The sequence below is a fragment of the Melanotaenia boesemani genome, unplaced genomic scaffold (assembly GCF_017639745.1).
Source record: "Melanotaenia boesemani isolate fMelBoe1 unplaced genomic scaffold, fMelBoe1.pri scaffold_187_ctg1, whole genome shotgun sequence".
Classification (NCBI taxonomy): Eukaryota; Metazoa; Chordata; class Actinopteri; order Atheriniformes; family Melanotaeniidae; genus Melanotaenia; species Melanotaenia boesemani.
The window spans coordinates 7822-23913 of record NW_024580619.1 but is presented as its reverse complement, the minus strand read 5'-3'; the positions used below and the strand labels follow the sequence as shown (position 1 = coordinate 23913).

Here is a 16092-nt window from a genome sequence, read left to right as displayed (position 1 = left end):
CAACGCAAGCATGTTTTTAGACAACGAAGAATGTCTCACTCACGATGCTGTTTCACATATCGAGTCTAAGTGGGCTCCGGTTATAATGTTGACAAAAGTCAAGAAACCGGGACCTGTAGAAGAGTTCACAACCAGATATTACACCATGACTGTTCTTGTGGTGTTGCTTGACCAGAAGGGATCTATACGGTCCCTGAAAGAGCTGTTTACAAGTGTGGCTTGCAGTTGCACCGGAGAATACTAACCCATATGAATTGTGATATGAAGCACATGAACAATAAGAAGACATTATTTTTTTTTTATTATTATATTGTGAAGGTTTTTGCAATTACATTGTTCTTTGTTAGGCCAGACCATGCGTGGCCTCATCAACTACGGAACTAATTGCTCTTTAAACAGCATCGTGCAGTGCCTCTATGCAACGCCTGGACTCCACAATCTTCTCCGGAATGGGCGGCAAGGACACCTGTCTTATGGATCTGTAGCCCTGACCCTCAAGTGTCTCTTGGATGACATGGCCCTTGAGTCCCAAAGGCCGTGCGATCCAAACCCTCTTGTAAATGCATTGAATGAGCACCAAGGCTTTCAGCTGTTTTGTGTTCAGGAAGATGCAGATACGGTCTTCAGGTGCATTCTCGAAGCGCTGACAAACGGACCCGTAAAAGCGATCCGAGCAATGTGGGACTTTGAGACTGAGAAATGTATACGATGCACTGCTTGTCACACTACCAAAGTGAAACGTGAAAAGTCTGTCACAATCCTTGTACACTTGAGCAACCAACACGTGAATAACCTACAGGGGTATTTGGAGAGCTACTCCCAGCAAAAGGATATAGCGTCCGCATACAACTGTGATACGTGTCACGCAAAAGCCAAGGCCGAGATCACAAGCAAGGTTTTAATCCTGCCCACCAATGTGTGCGTTGTGATCCAACGTGTTAGGAACATGGGCCGAAACAGTGCCTGCATCGTAAAGACGGAGGAGCTGTTCACCTTCCCTGAGACTCTTGATCTTAAATGTCTAGCTAAGGAATCCACAGAAGGAGCCGAGCATCTGTACGGACTGTATGGTGTGGTAGCCCACCGTGGTACTCACTACGACGGACATAACACTGCATACGTCTGGAACAACGAAAGCAGTTGGTACCTAGCAGATGACACTCAACTCATGGCATGCTCCTGGCAGGATGTACAAAGAACATACGTAGGGGGTTCCGCTCTTTACCATGAGGTGGCTTACATGCTTATGTACAGTGCGCTTGCTAGAGGTGCCTGCTACTCTGTATGATGTTGAGTGTTGTTTTTGCGGGGATGTGTGGTTGTTACAACTTTTAGCATGACAAGTGTGTGTATTGTATGAGCATGGAACATTGTGGAATGTGTGACATGTCCTTTGTGCATATGTGGAACTACAGATCCTTTTGTACATGTATGGAACTTGAAATAAAGACAACATGTCACTTCACTTTCATTGTCTCTTTGTTTATTATGTTGTGTCACACAATACATGTGTATTAGCAATAAGCACACATAACAGAGTGAATAACTCTGCAGTGGAAACATTTGGCTATTCCAAATTATTTGGCCGTTCACATACACGCCTCTGCTTGACCACAAAATATTTGTCCAAGGTATTTCCACCAGCTTTCGCTTCCCTTGCTCTAGGAACCGGCGTTGAATGTTTAGAGGATAGTGCTGCAGGGGCGCATGGTTCATCTAATTGAGACACACAAACAGTTTGAGCTAGTGCCTCTAAATAGTGTTTCATGGCTGCACTCTGGGTCCCAGATGAAGGTGATCTCTTTTTTGCTTTTGTGGCAGACATTGTTGTTCCGTTGTACCAAGAGTCTCTTTTGCTCTGTCTGATGTCGTGTCAAAGTCCACTTTGGAGGCTGATTACACGTTGAAAACAGCACACGGACCTCAGGTGGACCAGAGAGACTTGTCAACTTTGTCAGTGAGCAATGTGGACCTGCTGCTCGATATTCAACTCCTAGCGCTTTACCTCATTTGGCTCACGTCAGTGTCCAGACTTGGTTTCTTTTGCTGGTCCTGAGTGTATGAACCTCTTTGTAACCCAGTGGTTCAGTTACACTCGGGGTTTAAGGGTAAACTCTCGCGAGATTTCCCGCGAGACTTGGCGCGAGACTTTGATGACGCCTTCGCCTCGGTGTTATAAACATGGCAGTGTATTAGCAGTGTAAGAGCAGCCGTGGGACGACGTAGATCACTGCAGGTATGCGTTTAACCGCTTTCAGGCTGTCTTTGTCTTAAACTGTTGGATATTTACTGTTATGCCTTCTAGGTGTAGATGTATGCACCTTATCTGACACCCTCCCACGGTACATGGCCACTACGAACCGGGGATTGGTAAGTGTCGGATTTGTTTGTAGTATGCTAATGCTAATTTCTAGCGCTAGCGTGCTATGGCTAATATTGTAGTAGATGATGTGTGGGAAATGTTGTATAGCGCGGGCGCTTACTGCTTTCCTCTTTAATGTTCTAATTATAATGTTGAACACTATTTAAAACTAAAATGTTTTATGCCTTGTAGTGTGAAGATAAGAAGTCAAGATGCATCTGATTGTTTATAGAGTACTCTATTATTTGATGTCTTAGTCTAAACACCATTTATTTGATGATGGGAAATGGTATTTATGTAATTATTTATGATCATGTACATGAAGATGTTGTAAATGAAGGTTACTAAGATAATGCAAATGGAGATGCTAATGCTGTTTACTGCTATTTGTTATTGAAGTTGAAAGTATTAGCAATTAGTTTTCTTTAGCATTTGGGGAATGGTGAATGCATTGATGGTAATCATTGGTCCTGTCTATGCAGGCCGGGTTCCTAGACCGGGTTCCTAGACCGGGTTCCTAGACCGAGTTCCTAGAACAGATTCCTAGAACAGATTCCTAGAACAGATTCCTAGACCTGGATTCACAGCCATGTTGTGAGCCTAAGGATCGGACTCCTCAGACCCAGGATCCAACTCATATAAGATTACCAACAATTGTGATGGCGAGCTACCAGAAAGGATTAAGTTGGGAAAGTACTACGCATGATTCTGTCTTTTGGTGGTAGGAAGCACTGCAGTACACTCATTCTGTAAACTATCATCACTTAAAGGACAGTCCAAGAAGAGGATATAAAACTGTGGTTATACAAGCCTCTAAATTGAGCTCAGAAGAAAATGTTCATGTAAATATTGAATTCCCTTTTTTTTGTCAAATGTGTAAATAATGTATATATGTGAATACATCTCACTCATTGCACTCTGGTCATCTTGGTGTGTTGATTTGGTTACAACTGTGATCCTCCTTGAGGTGACCTTAGAAACTTCTGATATAGCCTAGCATTTTTAAATACAATTGGTTAATTATACCTGTATCCATAGCATCAGCGAGTTGCATATGCTACATCTTTGTCAGCCTCGTCTGCTTTCTCAGGAGAGGGACGAGGAGAAGACGATCAGGTGCAGGAAAAGAATCAGGAGAAGAAGGATTGTTTAAGAACAATCTGACTTAAGTTGAAGCAGCTGCATTTATCACCCTCCTCCAGCACCACCCCTACACCTTGTCAGCAGCAAATTGTTGTTGGTTTTGTTTATTTTTATTTTTTTTTTCTAGCTGCACATCTAGCTATACTTTTGTTTTCCTTCCCAAACCGTTTCTGTCTATAATTGTTCTTTCTTCCCAATCTGTTGCATTCTTCTTTTCTTCTGGGTCTTCTCTGAGCTGCTAGAATCACCACGGCCCTCACCAAGTTCAGGGCTCAATAAGACTTGCTTTGCAATGGGTCCGATGACCTCGCACTTATCCTCACCCTCATCGTCAGATCTCAATGTACGATCAGCATCTTCATGGTTCATTGATGCAGACACTTCATCGTCTTCTAAGCTTACATACTTCAGTAGTTTGGCTTTGAGTTTCGGGTTCACGTTCTTCATCCTGTATTTAATTCTTTTAGGCCTTAATGTGGATGTCACAAATGGACCCGGCCTGCCTTTTTCTACATGTATGAAGACATCACTTTCTGTATATGAACAAAATGGAAAAAAAAGAAAAAAAAACAAGGACAAAGTCACATTTCGTTTTTCTTAATCTCTTTGTTTATTACCCCTTCTTGCGTTATATCACAAAGTACATTTTCAGTAGCAATGAACACACTTAACAGCTTGAATAACTCAGAGTCAAAATCATTTGGTTAGCCATGTACAATCCTCTGCACAGTCACAACATATTTACCCAGGGTGTTACTTTTTGGATCCCTCACTGTAAATATATTTGACAGAGATACACACATTTATAGCTAGTTCCTCTAAATAATTTTTCATGCGTACGCCCTGGCTCTGGGGGTACAGGAATGGGTCTCTGTGTGTTACATGCACACAAAGTATTCCATATTCTCTTGGTCAGCAATGCAAGGACGATGAAGAGGAGGAGTAGGGGATCGGGGTGCAGGTGAAGGTCTGGGAGAGCAAGGATCGTGGGGGAGAATCTTATCTGAACTTGAAACAGCAGGAGCTTTTCCCCTCTTGTCAGGACTTGAGACGGCTGTACATATTTCCTTCTCGTTGAGTAAAACCCCTTCTTCTGTTTCGTATCCTGCGCTCTCTTTGTCTGAACACAAGGGACTGCTAGGCAAGGGATACTTGCAAGTGCGTTGTTTCTCTGCGTGCCGTGCTCACTGCGGTTTCACTTGGGATGAGGCACTGTTTTTCTTTTTATTTTTGCTCATAGCTGGAAGTGTAGCCTTCAGTCTTTCCTTTCTCATCTTCCTCTCTTTCTTCTTCCTTTTCTTTTCTGACCTGGCGGAACCTGTATCGTCCGTGCTTTCTGGAGAGCTTGATAAACCAGAGTATTTCACTCGCTTTACAACAGGTTTGAGTACCTGCTCTTCGTCTTGGTCCGCGGATTCGTAAGTGTAATGATGTTCCTCTTCGTCGGTGGATTCAAACTTGCGATTGTAAGTTGCAGTATCGTCCTGGTTCATAGTTACAGAGACTTGATCCTCTCCATCTGAGTCTACATGCGGCAGTCTTTTGACTCTTTTAACGTTGCGTCTCAGTACTGTGTTGCTCATCATCTCGTGTTGAATCCTTTTAGATCTTGACCTCCATGGGATACACACATCCTCGTTACCACTGTCTTCGTGTACGCTTATATCACCATCGTTTATTAAGGGGTCCTGGGTATCGTATTCATCGAGAGTGTCATTCTCATCGTCACTAGATTTTACTTCTAGGTCTTCGCCCCAGATATCATCAGCATAATCATCATCACCATCCTCCTCCTCCTCCTCCTCACTGGTACCTTCCTCACGACTCTCGTCCGCGCTGTTCTCATCGAGAGCCTCGTTGTCAAACCACTCCGACATCATCAGTGGTGCTCTGGACATTCTGTAAGCTTTTGAATGTTCAGACAGCAGTCGCGTGTTTGCTCTGGAATCCAAACCTCTGAGTTTTCCTGCTCCTGCTGATGTTCCTAGACTTTTGATCTCAGGTGTCATCCGCCTGCGTTTACTAGATTTGTTGTTGGCACTAGACGTGTCAGGACACGATGACCGCTTCACAGAACGTTGCTCCGCTGACAACACATCTTCCATGGGTACCCGAAGGATACAGTCTTGTTTATTCCGGTGTTCACCAACGTTGAGTCCAGGCACCCTACCAGAGCCTTGCTGAGCCTGTCTTTGGGATTGTGTGCTCTGAGAATATCCACTGTTGCGCGGTTGTAGATTACCCACTCGCACAACGTTTCGCGCCCTTGTTTGCTCAGCAGAGTAGCATCCAGTCCGAGGAGCGTGCACACAGCATCTCTCCTGATAGGCTCATTTGTGAGCCAGGGATTGCACAGCAACAGACTAGACATGTTTTTTATCCATGTAGCAATCGGAACAGGGTCTGTAATAATGATGGAATACAGCTCCTCTCTGAACACCTTCTGTGTAGTGCTTGTCGTGGAGGTTGTAGGAGGCTTATCAGACTTATGTGCTTCACATGGTTCCTTTGCTCCATCCTTAGCTTGCGAGAGTGCAGGGGATTTCGTTTGGCACCGCTCTCCCTCAGCTGCCTTGAGTTCTTTTTTGACTTTGTTGTGAAACGTGCGGAGTTTTAGGAACAAAACCTTTACCTTTGCATGCAGTTGGACTAAATCTTTGTCTTTGCTTTTTACCAGGTCACACCTCACCAGAGCGTGCCACGTCTTCTGGATTTTGGCAATGTCATCCACAGTGTGGTTTTTCAGTAGGTCTTCGAAGACTGAGCGCCTTGTGGCATCGCTCTTGTATCTTTTACGACCATACTGTGAAGCAATATCTGATAACGCAGACCAGTCTGCTCTCATCTGCTTCTTTATCATGTCCACACGAGTCTTAGTCACCACTGCACGCAGGCAACTGTTGGAACTACACGAGTTCCAAAACTCGACGTACTCTCGAACTCTCTCGATAGGGCAGGCCAACAGCTCAGCCACCCCGAATGGGTTGGGAATCTTGTATTCCATGAAAGTAATCCCGAGCTCGACGATTTCGACCATGATCGGATTCTCGATCATACTTTCTACATGCCTGGGAATTTTGTGGCACCAGCTATTTGGGCTCACTCGTTTCATGAAGGCCGTGAGTGCAGAAAAGTGTATGTCCTGATGTATCGTATCTGGTCCTGTCACAAATGTTTTTCTGTTGAATTCCCTCAACGTCTCATCCCAACAGCTAACGAGCTCCCCTGAGCCCTTCATGCTACATTGCTTCAAGGCCCTCAGGAATCTCACAGTGGTGGACACGTACAGCTGAGGAAAGTGTTCCTGGCACTCTTTTACAACCACGACGGGGAGCAAATGCACACGCAGGCCATCGATGAGCCTTCCGCTCCTTCGGAAATAAACTACACGCGTCTTGTGATGTTCATACAAGAAGTGTTTGAGACTGCACACAATTTGCTCTTCAGTGAAACAGTCAATGCTAGCTTCGCGCTTCTTTCCCAGCTCCACGGCAGCAGCTTTATCGAGCACACAGCACATGGGCGCTACCTCAGCTCGGTTATGACCAGACTCCAAATCCTCTTTTTTATCGCTCTTGCAATCTTGCGATTGAGTAGCAGACATCTGCTCAGTTCGCAACAGCTGCAATGGCTGGATCTGTTGAAAGGACGGCGTGAGAGCTTCCGGATGCGTTGGTACTTCCAACGACATGTCCCAAAAGACAAAAAACTCGCCAGCGGTCCTCCTCAGCAGTTCAAGGCTTTCGAGTCCCGGTACAAAGAGTACCTCCTGAATAAAGTAGGTTGGTGTAGAATCTCTCCTCGCGTACGGGATCACAGCTATGTAAGTCCCAACCATAGACCTACTACGGTCATGATATGCGAAGTTTTGTTTTTCACAGTACTGCGTAATGACCGAGATCACCTTTCTACCGTCTGGACTGCTCATTTTCTCGGGGGGCACATATAAACATTTGTAGTTGCCATACGCCAGGAGCACATTTTTGATTCCAGCCTTATCTACAGTGGAGGACTCAATTCCCTTCGTTCTGATGTCCAATAAATCCAATACTGCACACACCAGAGACTTTGATGGCTTTTGTGGTATTCTGTGAGAATCCAGTATGACTTTATCCTTTACCAAATTAATTATGGTCTTTGGCTTGAATTTCTTCTCTTGGGCAGATAGCTCCTTCTGCTTGCATAGCATCATAGATGCCACCTCGTCCAACAGTCCAAGGGAGCTTTTACACAGAAATGCATTTCTGTGTGTCCCAGAAGCGTACCAAGGTGGGAACTCTGTGACAATGAAGCTCCTTGTGTTCTCTCTCATTGTCACTATACTCGCTTGCTTGCTTTTTTCCCTCTTTCTCTCGTCCTCCCTGGGCATCTTTGCTGTTGAGGAAACTAGAGGGTCTTCCGTCTCTCGTGTGAAGTGTTGTCCCTTTGAGAGCTCCTCTAGGTTCACTTCATACAGTCTAGTGATGGCAATGGGGATGAAGATCTACAGCCCTACTATATATGTGGGCAGACACTCATGAACACTCCCAATTACCATGGACCAATGTGTGTTTAGGCTGCACTGTTGTATGTATTTTCAGACTGTGCGTTTTGTTTTTTGGTTGTACTTTTTTTTTTTTTTTTTTCTCAGAGTGCATGACAACAGAAAGACCCGGCGGTCTCAAAGGGAATTTACTGTTTCCATCTAAGTCTGCATTTTTCCTCACAAACTTATCGGCAGACACATTCTGGTCTTGGATGTAGTCATTTAAACAGATTTTAAAGGGTGATATTTTCATGTGACGTATTTTGAAGATCTAAGATCTAAGATGTCTATTTTCTGCCTGCACGTTTGCAAAATATGGTCTTTTATACCTGACCCGACTCAGTTCTTCCACCGGGATAACTGGCCGCCAACTATGCAGCATCTGAACCCGAGACTGCTCGAGAAAGTCCAACCCAGTATTCTATAGTATCAAACACAGCACTAAGATCTAGCAAAACCAGGACTGATGCTTGATCAGTTTAAGAATCCAACCTAATGTCATTTACCATTTTGACCAGAGCTGTTTCAGTGCTGTGAAGAGCTCGGAAGCCAGACTGAAATTTATAAAGATTTTTGCTTTCATTTAAGAAGTCATTAAGCAAGTTAAAGACAACTTTCTCGATATTGTTGGATATAAAATAGGTTAGACACAGGTCTATAGTTATTCATTATAGAGGTGTCTAGAGTCCATTTCTTTAGGAGTGGCTTAATGGCAGCTATCTTTGGTGACTTGGGAAAAATGCTGTGATGCTAGCACGATGTTAACTGTAAGTAGGAGATCAATTTCTACTGAGGTAAAAACTATTTTTCAATAAGTCAAATGGTATCCTGTCTAGACTGCATGGTCACTTGCATATTACGGCCACATTAAGAAAAATTATTTTTCACAGACATAATTGTAATATTACAAGCGTAAAGTTGTAATATTATGAGAAAAAGTCATGACATTACGGGGGAAAATGTCTTTTTTTTTTTTTTCGTTTTTGTTTTAGTTGGATTAAGGCATTTAGTCTCAAAACTCTTTTTTGTTTATTTTATCTGTATTACTTCCCTCTTTTTTTTTTAAGTTCTGTGGTTTTGAATTCATGATAAGTCTGTTATTAATTTCCATGCCTGTCATAATGTACTTCTATTTCAACTGGCTAAAGCTGCTGCAACCATCCAAACTAGCTGTTTGCCTGTCACATCCCAGAGCTAACAGCAAGACAACAATGTTCTTCACTAATCACAGCTGCTGACTGCAATGGTCTGTGACACAGCCAGCTTCCATTGAATTAGCAACTCCATTTACCTGCCCATATTCTTCCTCAGTAAGGAAGAATATGATACTTTTACTGATGTTCCATCAGTAAGAAACTTTAAGTATAAACAACGACAAAGCAAAAATGACAGGTTGGGGGCAGAATGAACTGAATGCTTCAATTCTGTAAATGTTTGTTTTACTTTTTATTTTTTGTAGAAAAGTTTCCATTTAAATGTGCTGTCTTACATAAACAAAACCAATTTTTACAATTGTGAAATTTTATTTAAAAATGCAATTAAAAACATTCAATTCAGTTTGAAAATGTTCAGAAATATTAAAACAATTAACTGTTAAATGGTCTTCCACTTTTGATCATATTTTGAGATGGAACACATTTACAGGCACTACAACATTGTCACTTTCAAGTTGTTTTAAAGTTATGTGTCTGATCTGTGTTGTGAGCCAACTTTAGATTTTATGCACGCATAAATTACTGTGACCATATGACTGGACAATAAATTGACAAGCCTCTCCCAGGTCTAGTTGAGTGAAGTAATGAAACCAGCAAATATACAAAAACATGTAGTTTTCATTACACGCCAGTAGGTGGCAGCACAAACCCATGGACGTTGGCCTGGCTCTAGACATGATTCTTACATCCTAGCGCAAAGCATTTGAAATAGCGTGAGAAGTTTGTTTTGACCGGGCATGAGAGGCAACAAAAGATGGAATAATTCCATAAAGGTTTCCAAGTTTGGCAGACCTGTATACTAGTTAATTTTTCATCTCCAGAGAAGTGACAGTGTTGTAGTGCCTGTAAATGAGTTCCATGTAAATGCCACTTGAATGAACAGAATTCAAAAAGATGGTTAACCTGCTGTATGATGATGGTAACTATTACACTGATTTATTTTTTAGGCTGGTAAATTTTAAAAGTCAACGACAAAGCAAAAATGACAGGTGGGGGCAGAATGAACTGAATGCTTCAATTCTGTAAATGTTTGTTTTACTTTTTATTTTTTGTAGAAAAGTTTCCATTTAAATGTGCTGTCTTACATAAACAAAACCAATTTTTACAATTGTGAAATTTTATTTAAAAATGCAATTAAAAACATTCAATTCAGTTTGAAAATGTTCAGAAATATTAAAACAATTAACTGTTAAATGGTCTTCCACTTTTGATCATATTTTGAGATGGAACACATTTACAGGCACTACAACATTGTCACTTTCAAGTTGTTTTAAAGTTATGTGTCTGATCTGTGTTGTGAGCCAACTTTAGATTTTATGCACGCACAAATTACTGTGACCATATGACTGGACAATAAATTGACAAGCCTCTCCCAGGTCTAGTTGAGTGAAGTAATGAAACCAGCAAATATACAAAAACATGTAGTTTTCATTACACGCCAGTAGATGGCAGCACAAATCCATGGAAAGGCTGGTCTTCACGTCTGATCTGATTTAATATTAAAAGTTAAAAATCTAACGAAGAATTACGGTTGTATTCAGAGTGAGTGTTTTATGAATGAGGTCAGGTGTTAGGTGTCCGTGACACAATTAAAGGTAGCATAAGGCTCAGTGTGTGAAAAATTGGTAATGTCCAGCCTGAGATTTGAACCGGCGTCATCTAACAAAAGAGAAGAGCAACTTTAAAGCCAGCGACATTACCTCAGGAATATCTTTTCAGCTGAAAGGTTTGGCAAAAGATATATGTGATGGTCGACCAATACACTCGTTACAAAAGAAATAAAGGAAACGTTTATATACATCAAAATAAAAACAAAAATATATTTGGTAAAGTGAAAAGGCTTTCAATGCGTTATTACTAATTACACAAAGGATTTTGTAAAGGCATGCTTTGTCTCTAACTGCTGAATAGACAACGGTTCTAGCGAAGAACCGTGGCCTCCACTGTATTAATCTATCTGAGTTGATAACAATAGAAACCATCAGCACACGTTCATGCGTCTTTGCATGTCTCCCCCATAATTGTTAGTATAAAGTGCAATTTAAAACACTAATAAACAGCTTTTAAATAAGCAAAGATATCTTAACTGAATTAAAGTATTTTACATTATACATCTGTTTTCATTGGTGTTTACACTGATTCGTTCACGTCTGGCAACAGGAAACCGATTCTACTAGAAACCATCATTTAAAATATAATATGCAGCAATGAAAACGCTAAAACTGGGATGCAGAAAACATTTTATTTAAACTTTTTATTAAAACATTTCTCTCTTGCCGCCTCCTCGTCTCCACAGCAGCGTCCAAGCCCACAGGTGGTTAATGCCTCAGTGCCACTGCTGGCTCGGTAGTTTGATGCCAAAGTGACCTACGGTGAACACAGAATGGAAGTTTATATAAAAGCAAACATTATTATGTACTTCATGGGTACTTTGCATACGCTTATCTAAAGTGATGTACAATCAGCTACGGCTTCGTCAGCGGTATCATCGAAACGGGCCGGTTCTCTAACCAGCAGTGTTTCCTAATCAGTTTTCAGATTAAGGACCATTTCGTTTACGCCAGAGACCCCGCAGTGTTCTATCTCGCTGTTCAACTATCATGAATAAACATACGGAACCTATAGCATTAATCATTTTTAACACTTATAGCCCATCTACATCCGCGAAATCGGCTATAAAACTGCTAAAATCTACGTTGCTAACTCTACTGCAGCCTCCAACAAATGGTCAGATCCATAACTGTCATCAGGGATAGAAGAGATAAGAAACGTGCTGCAGTTTATATTAGAATTATGATCAAATAACATCATACTTACAACATAAGAAAACAGCCTCCGTCTGCATCGGTACCGCTGAATCGGTGGAAGTGACGTAATTCATCATGGGATTTGTAGTTTTTCCCGTGAACACGTTTTTTGTTACGGACATGCGCAGTACACATTGCTTGTGAACCAAAGGAGTCCGGAAGTGACGTAATTCCTCATGGGAGTTGTAGTTTTCCCGGTGACCTTACCAGCACCGCATTAATATACTTTTTTTCCCTTCCAAAATCCAAAATCACGTTTACATACGTGTTTGCATATCATCATACTTTTATGCTATTAAATGCATTTTAAAAAGGTCTCATTAGTGAAACGAAGAACCGTGGCCTCCACTGTATTAATCTATCTGAGTTGATAACAATAGAAACCATCACCACACGTTCATGTGTCTTTGCATGTCTCCCCCATAATTGTTAGTATAAAGTGCAATTTAAAACACTAATAAACAGCTTTTAAATAAGCAAAGATATCTTAACTGAATTAAAGTATTTTACATTATACATCTGTTTCAGTGTTGCCTACTGTGCGAATTTCTCGCTAAATCTGGCGACTTTCCAAACCCTCTTAGCGACTTTTTTTGTCCAAAGAGACTAGCGACAAATCTAGCGACTTTTACTGTGGTTATTGGAGACTTTCTGGTGTTTTTTGGAGACTCTTTGAAAGCACATGTTGTTCTGCAGTTACTTTCGTGAACGAGCAGCGTGTGCTGAAGGAGCCCCTCCCCGTACCAAAACACTCACACAGGCGGTCAGGCTCACAGTAGCTCGGGCAGAGGCTGCAGTCAGAGCAGCAGAGAGGACACCCACACCGCTCCGCTTACACACTGAAAAATGAATTGTGATGCGCAAAGGTGCCGCTGGTCCCGCCCTGGCTTACAGAGCGGGATGTAAATGTTTTTTTCGCTGTCATACTAAAATAAATAATTGCAGTGATTAAGTCCAGTGAACACTGTTACATGGCTGAAGTTTTATACTCCATGTACAGTGATCCTCAAAACATCTTGTATCTGACTTTTTTGAAGTCAGTGCTTGGTGACGTACAGTTGGCCATCAAGGCTTTTGAAGGTGAGCAGGAAGATCATCCTAAACGTCTTGACAGCTTCAAGCTTCAAGCTGTGCTTGGTTAGCCTGATAAAGTCTGGGAGTAGCAGGGTGCTGAATCCAATGGCAAATATTGATGTGCTCAAGGAGCCAGTTGATGGATACATCAGTTGTAGGCTTCTAAAATGAATTTATTTTGTTAAAACTTACAGTACTTATTTGTGAATGTATGAAAAGTTTTCAATTTCTTTTGCATTCATTTGCAATATAGCCATGGCAAATGAATAAATTTTTTTATGTCAGTGCTGACACAGGGGTTTCTTTGTAAAGTTTCAGGTGAAACACCAAGAAGCTGTATTCACTGATGATCAGCCTTGAAGAGCGCATTATTTGTGAGGTCATACAGCTAACTTTTCTGACTGGGCTTGCTGCTGTTTTTTCTACTTACTACGCCTTCAATCTTCAGTACCATGATGATGCTGCATGCACACTGGAATTCATTCAAAGGTTAGATGCCTAGATCCTTACATCCTTCAGCTACTATTGTGTGATGTGAGCATTTAGAGGACATTGTGTTGCTCACATTTAATCTCACAGATGCAGTATCAACTGCCCAAAACATCTGATTTCTAGAGCTTGTTAAAACAGCTTTCCTGCCACTAATTAGGGCAGTGAAAACTACCACTTTTCATGAATCATTTTTGTATATGGATTACAGGTGACAATGTGTAACTCCTAAAAAGATGCTAAAATGTAACAATTCCTACACCTTGTGTAGTAAAGGGTGGTGTTCTTGATACAAGAATAGACTTTGTTGTATTTATATTAGCAAGTACACTTTAATTAGTAAACACCAATTCTTATTTTTCAGTCGGTTCATCGAGATCAATCCCAAGAGAGGCACCAAGGCTGGATGAGGAAAAGTTCAGTCAAAGAAGACAGGAAAGATCGCCCAGAAGAAGGTGACATCAGTCAACTCTCGTGTCTCCAGTCTACTCAAGAAACTAATGGACTTTGCGTGGGATTTCATATAATACAGTCAGCCAAGTAATTCTCTCTCTCTCTCTCTCTCTCTCACACACACACACACACACACACACACACACACACACACACACACACACAATTTTTTTTCACTTAGCTCAGATAGCCACTGACTTAAGTTATTCAGACGTTCACTTGACCACTTTCAGTTATGTACCTACTCACTCAGCCAGTCTGTTCATGTCCAGAGTTCAGTTCTTAGACAAAGGACTTGTTAAAACACGTTATTGATAATTTATATTATTTATATGACTGAAATTAAAGTTTATTTACCTGAACAAGCTTTGTGCTTTGTTATTGTCTACCTTATAATATTATAAGAATGTTTTGCAATTCCATTCATTGAAGTCATTTACTTGGTTTCTTAAATACTAATTTTGATAATATTTTTTGTATTTATTTGTGTCAAGTGTTCATGCTACTGCACTTCTTGAAGTTTGCTTTTTTAAATGGCTGAAATTTTAGTTTTTTTTCATAAACATGTCTCAGGCTTTTATTTGTTTTTCAAGAAAGCTTTTTAAATGTTACTTAAAAGTTTAATAAAGAGTGACATGTTTTGAAAAGACATTTTAAAGCTGTATTGTTTATCTTAAAATTTCAACTCACCATTTCAAAAGTTATATTTTTACACTGTTTTAAAATATGGTATTTTTAAAGCAAGACTGCTAAGCAATAATTTAACATATCACAAGATTTAGAAAAGAAACATTAAAAAGATTATAAGATATAGTTATTTTTGCTGTATTTGTACAGCAGTGTACAATAATATCCTGCAAATATACCTCTTGTGTAAAAATGTAAATAAGCATTAATTAACTGCTAAATGTTTTGGCAGAATTTTACTGTAAAGATAGAAAATAGCAGCTTTATGCTGTATTTACATAAACAGTAGCAAACTGTAAATTTCAGCAACAACAAGACACTGTTAATTTTACAGTAACTTGCTGGCAACCGTGCTGCCAGTTCTTTACTGTTTTTTGACGGGACAATATTTAACAGTGTGGCTCATCTGGATTTTCTTTAGTTATTTGAAAGTGTGAAATATGCTTTCTGTTACTTTGGTTTTTGAGACATTGTGTTGCTGGTAAACTTTCTGTTTGTCACGAAAAGTCTGTTGGAAAAAGACGGAAACGTCACAGGAAACGCTGTAGAAACCAAGACAGATGACCGCAGGCCAGAGGAGTGGGAAGGTGCAACAGAAGAGGAACAAGACCGGGTTATCTGTGGGGGTGGGGGAGGGGGGTTGTTTTAACCATGGAAAAGCACTTTGTGCTGCATTCTATATAGTGCTATATAAATAAAGACTGATTGATTGATTGAATCTGCGGGTATCCTCACTCCTGACGCGATTAATGGACTTTAATGGACTGGATAAGTGCCTAGGTCAGGGCAATTCAATTAAAAATTCACTCGGGCCAGATTTTCGGACTAAAGATATGAACAGGGCCGCACAATTTCAGCAGACAGTGAGTAAAGTTAACCATTTTGAATAAATACAAATAGATAAGATAAACATACTGGATGTTTAACTAAACATGCTGAAATACTGCCTCTTTATGTTACATTTCAAAACACATAACTTTGACACATTTTGAGCACATGTTAATGTGCAGATAAGAAACATTTGTTTTGGCTACATCTTAAAGTGTATAAAAAAGTAACTTGCTTAACAGCAACTTTTCAGAACTTGATATATTTTTCTTCTTTTGAAATAACAAAAAACAGTTTTTACCTGCCCATATTTGATCTCATCTGAGACAGATCTCATCTTGAGCGCATGTTTACTATTGTTCTCAAATGAAATAAAGCTGACATCCAAGTGTATAATAAAGTGCAACTAAATTAAATAATTGAAAACAAAATATCTTTCCTAAATATTGAACCTATAATAAGTTAACAAAAAACAGTCACTTAAAAGACATAAAACTGCATTTAGTTTGT

At 40.5% G+C, this 16092-nt stretch overlaps 1 protein-coding gene and 1 long non-coding RNA gene across 2 annotated transcripts; both read left to right on the top strand.

The window, feature by feature from the left end:
• Positions 1–355: 355 nt before the first annotated feature.
• Positions 356–1288, top strand: LOC121636183 (ubl carboxyl-terminal hydrolase 18-like). Its single transcript, XM_041979455.1, has one exon. The coding sequence runs from the start codon at positions 356–358 to the stop codon at positions 1286–1288; it is 933 nt and encodes a 310-aa protein (XP_041835389.1).
• A 937-nt stretch (positions 1289–2225) lies between these two features.
• LOC121636184 lies at positions 2226–2923 on the top strand. Its single transcript, XR_006009679.1, has 3 exons — positions 2226–2236; positions 2306–2370; positions 2845–2923. It is a non-coding gene; the product is annotated as an uncharacterized LOC121636184 (long non-coding RNA).
• The last annotated feature ends 13169 nt before the right edge of the window (positions 2924–16092 follow it).

Coding starts and splice junctions, on each gene's coding strand:
- LOC121636183 (XM_041979455.1), top strand. CDS start 356: ATGCGTGGCCTCATCAACTACGGAACTAATTGCTCTTTAAACAGCATC.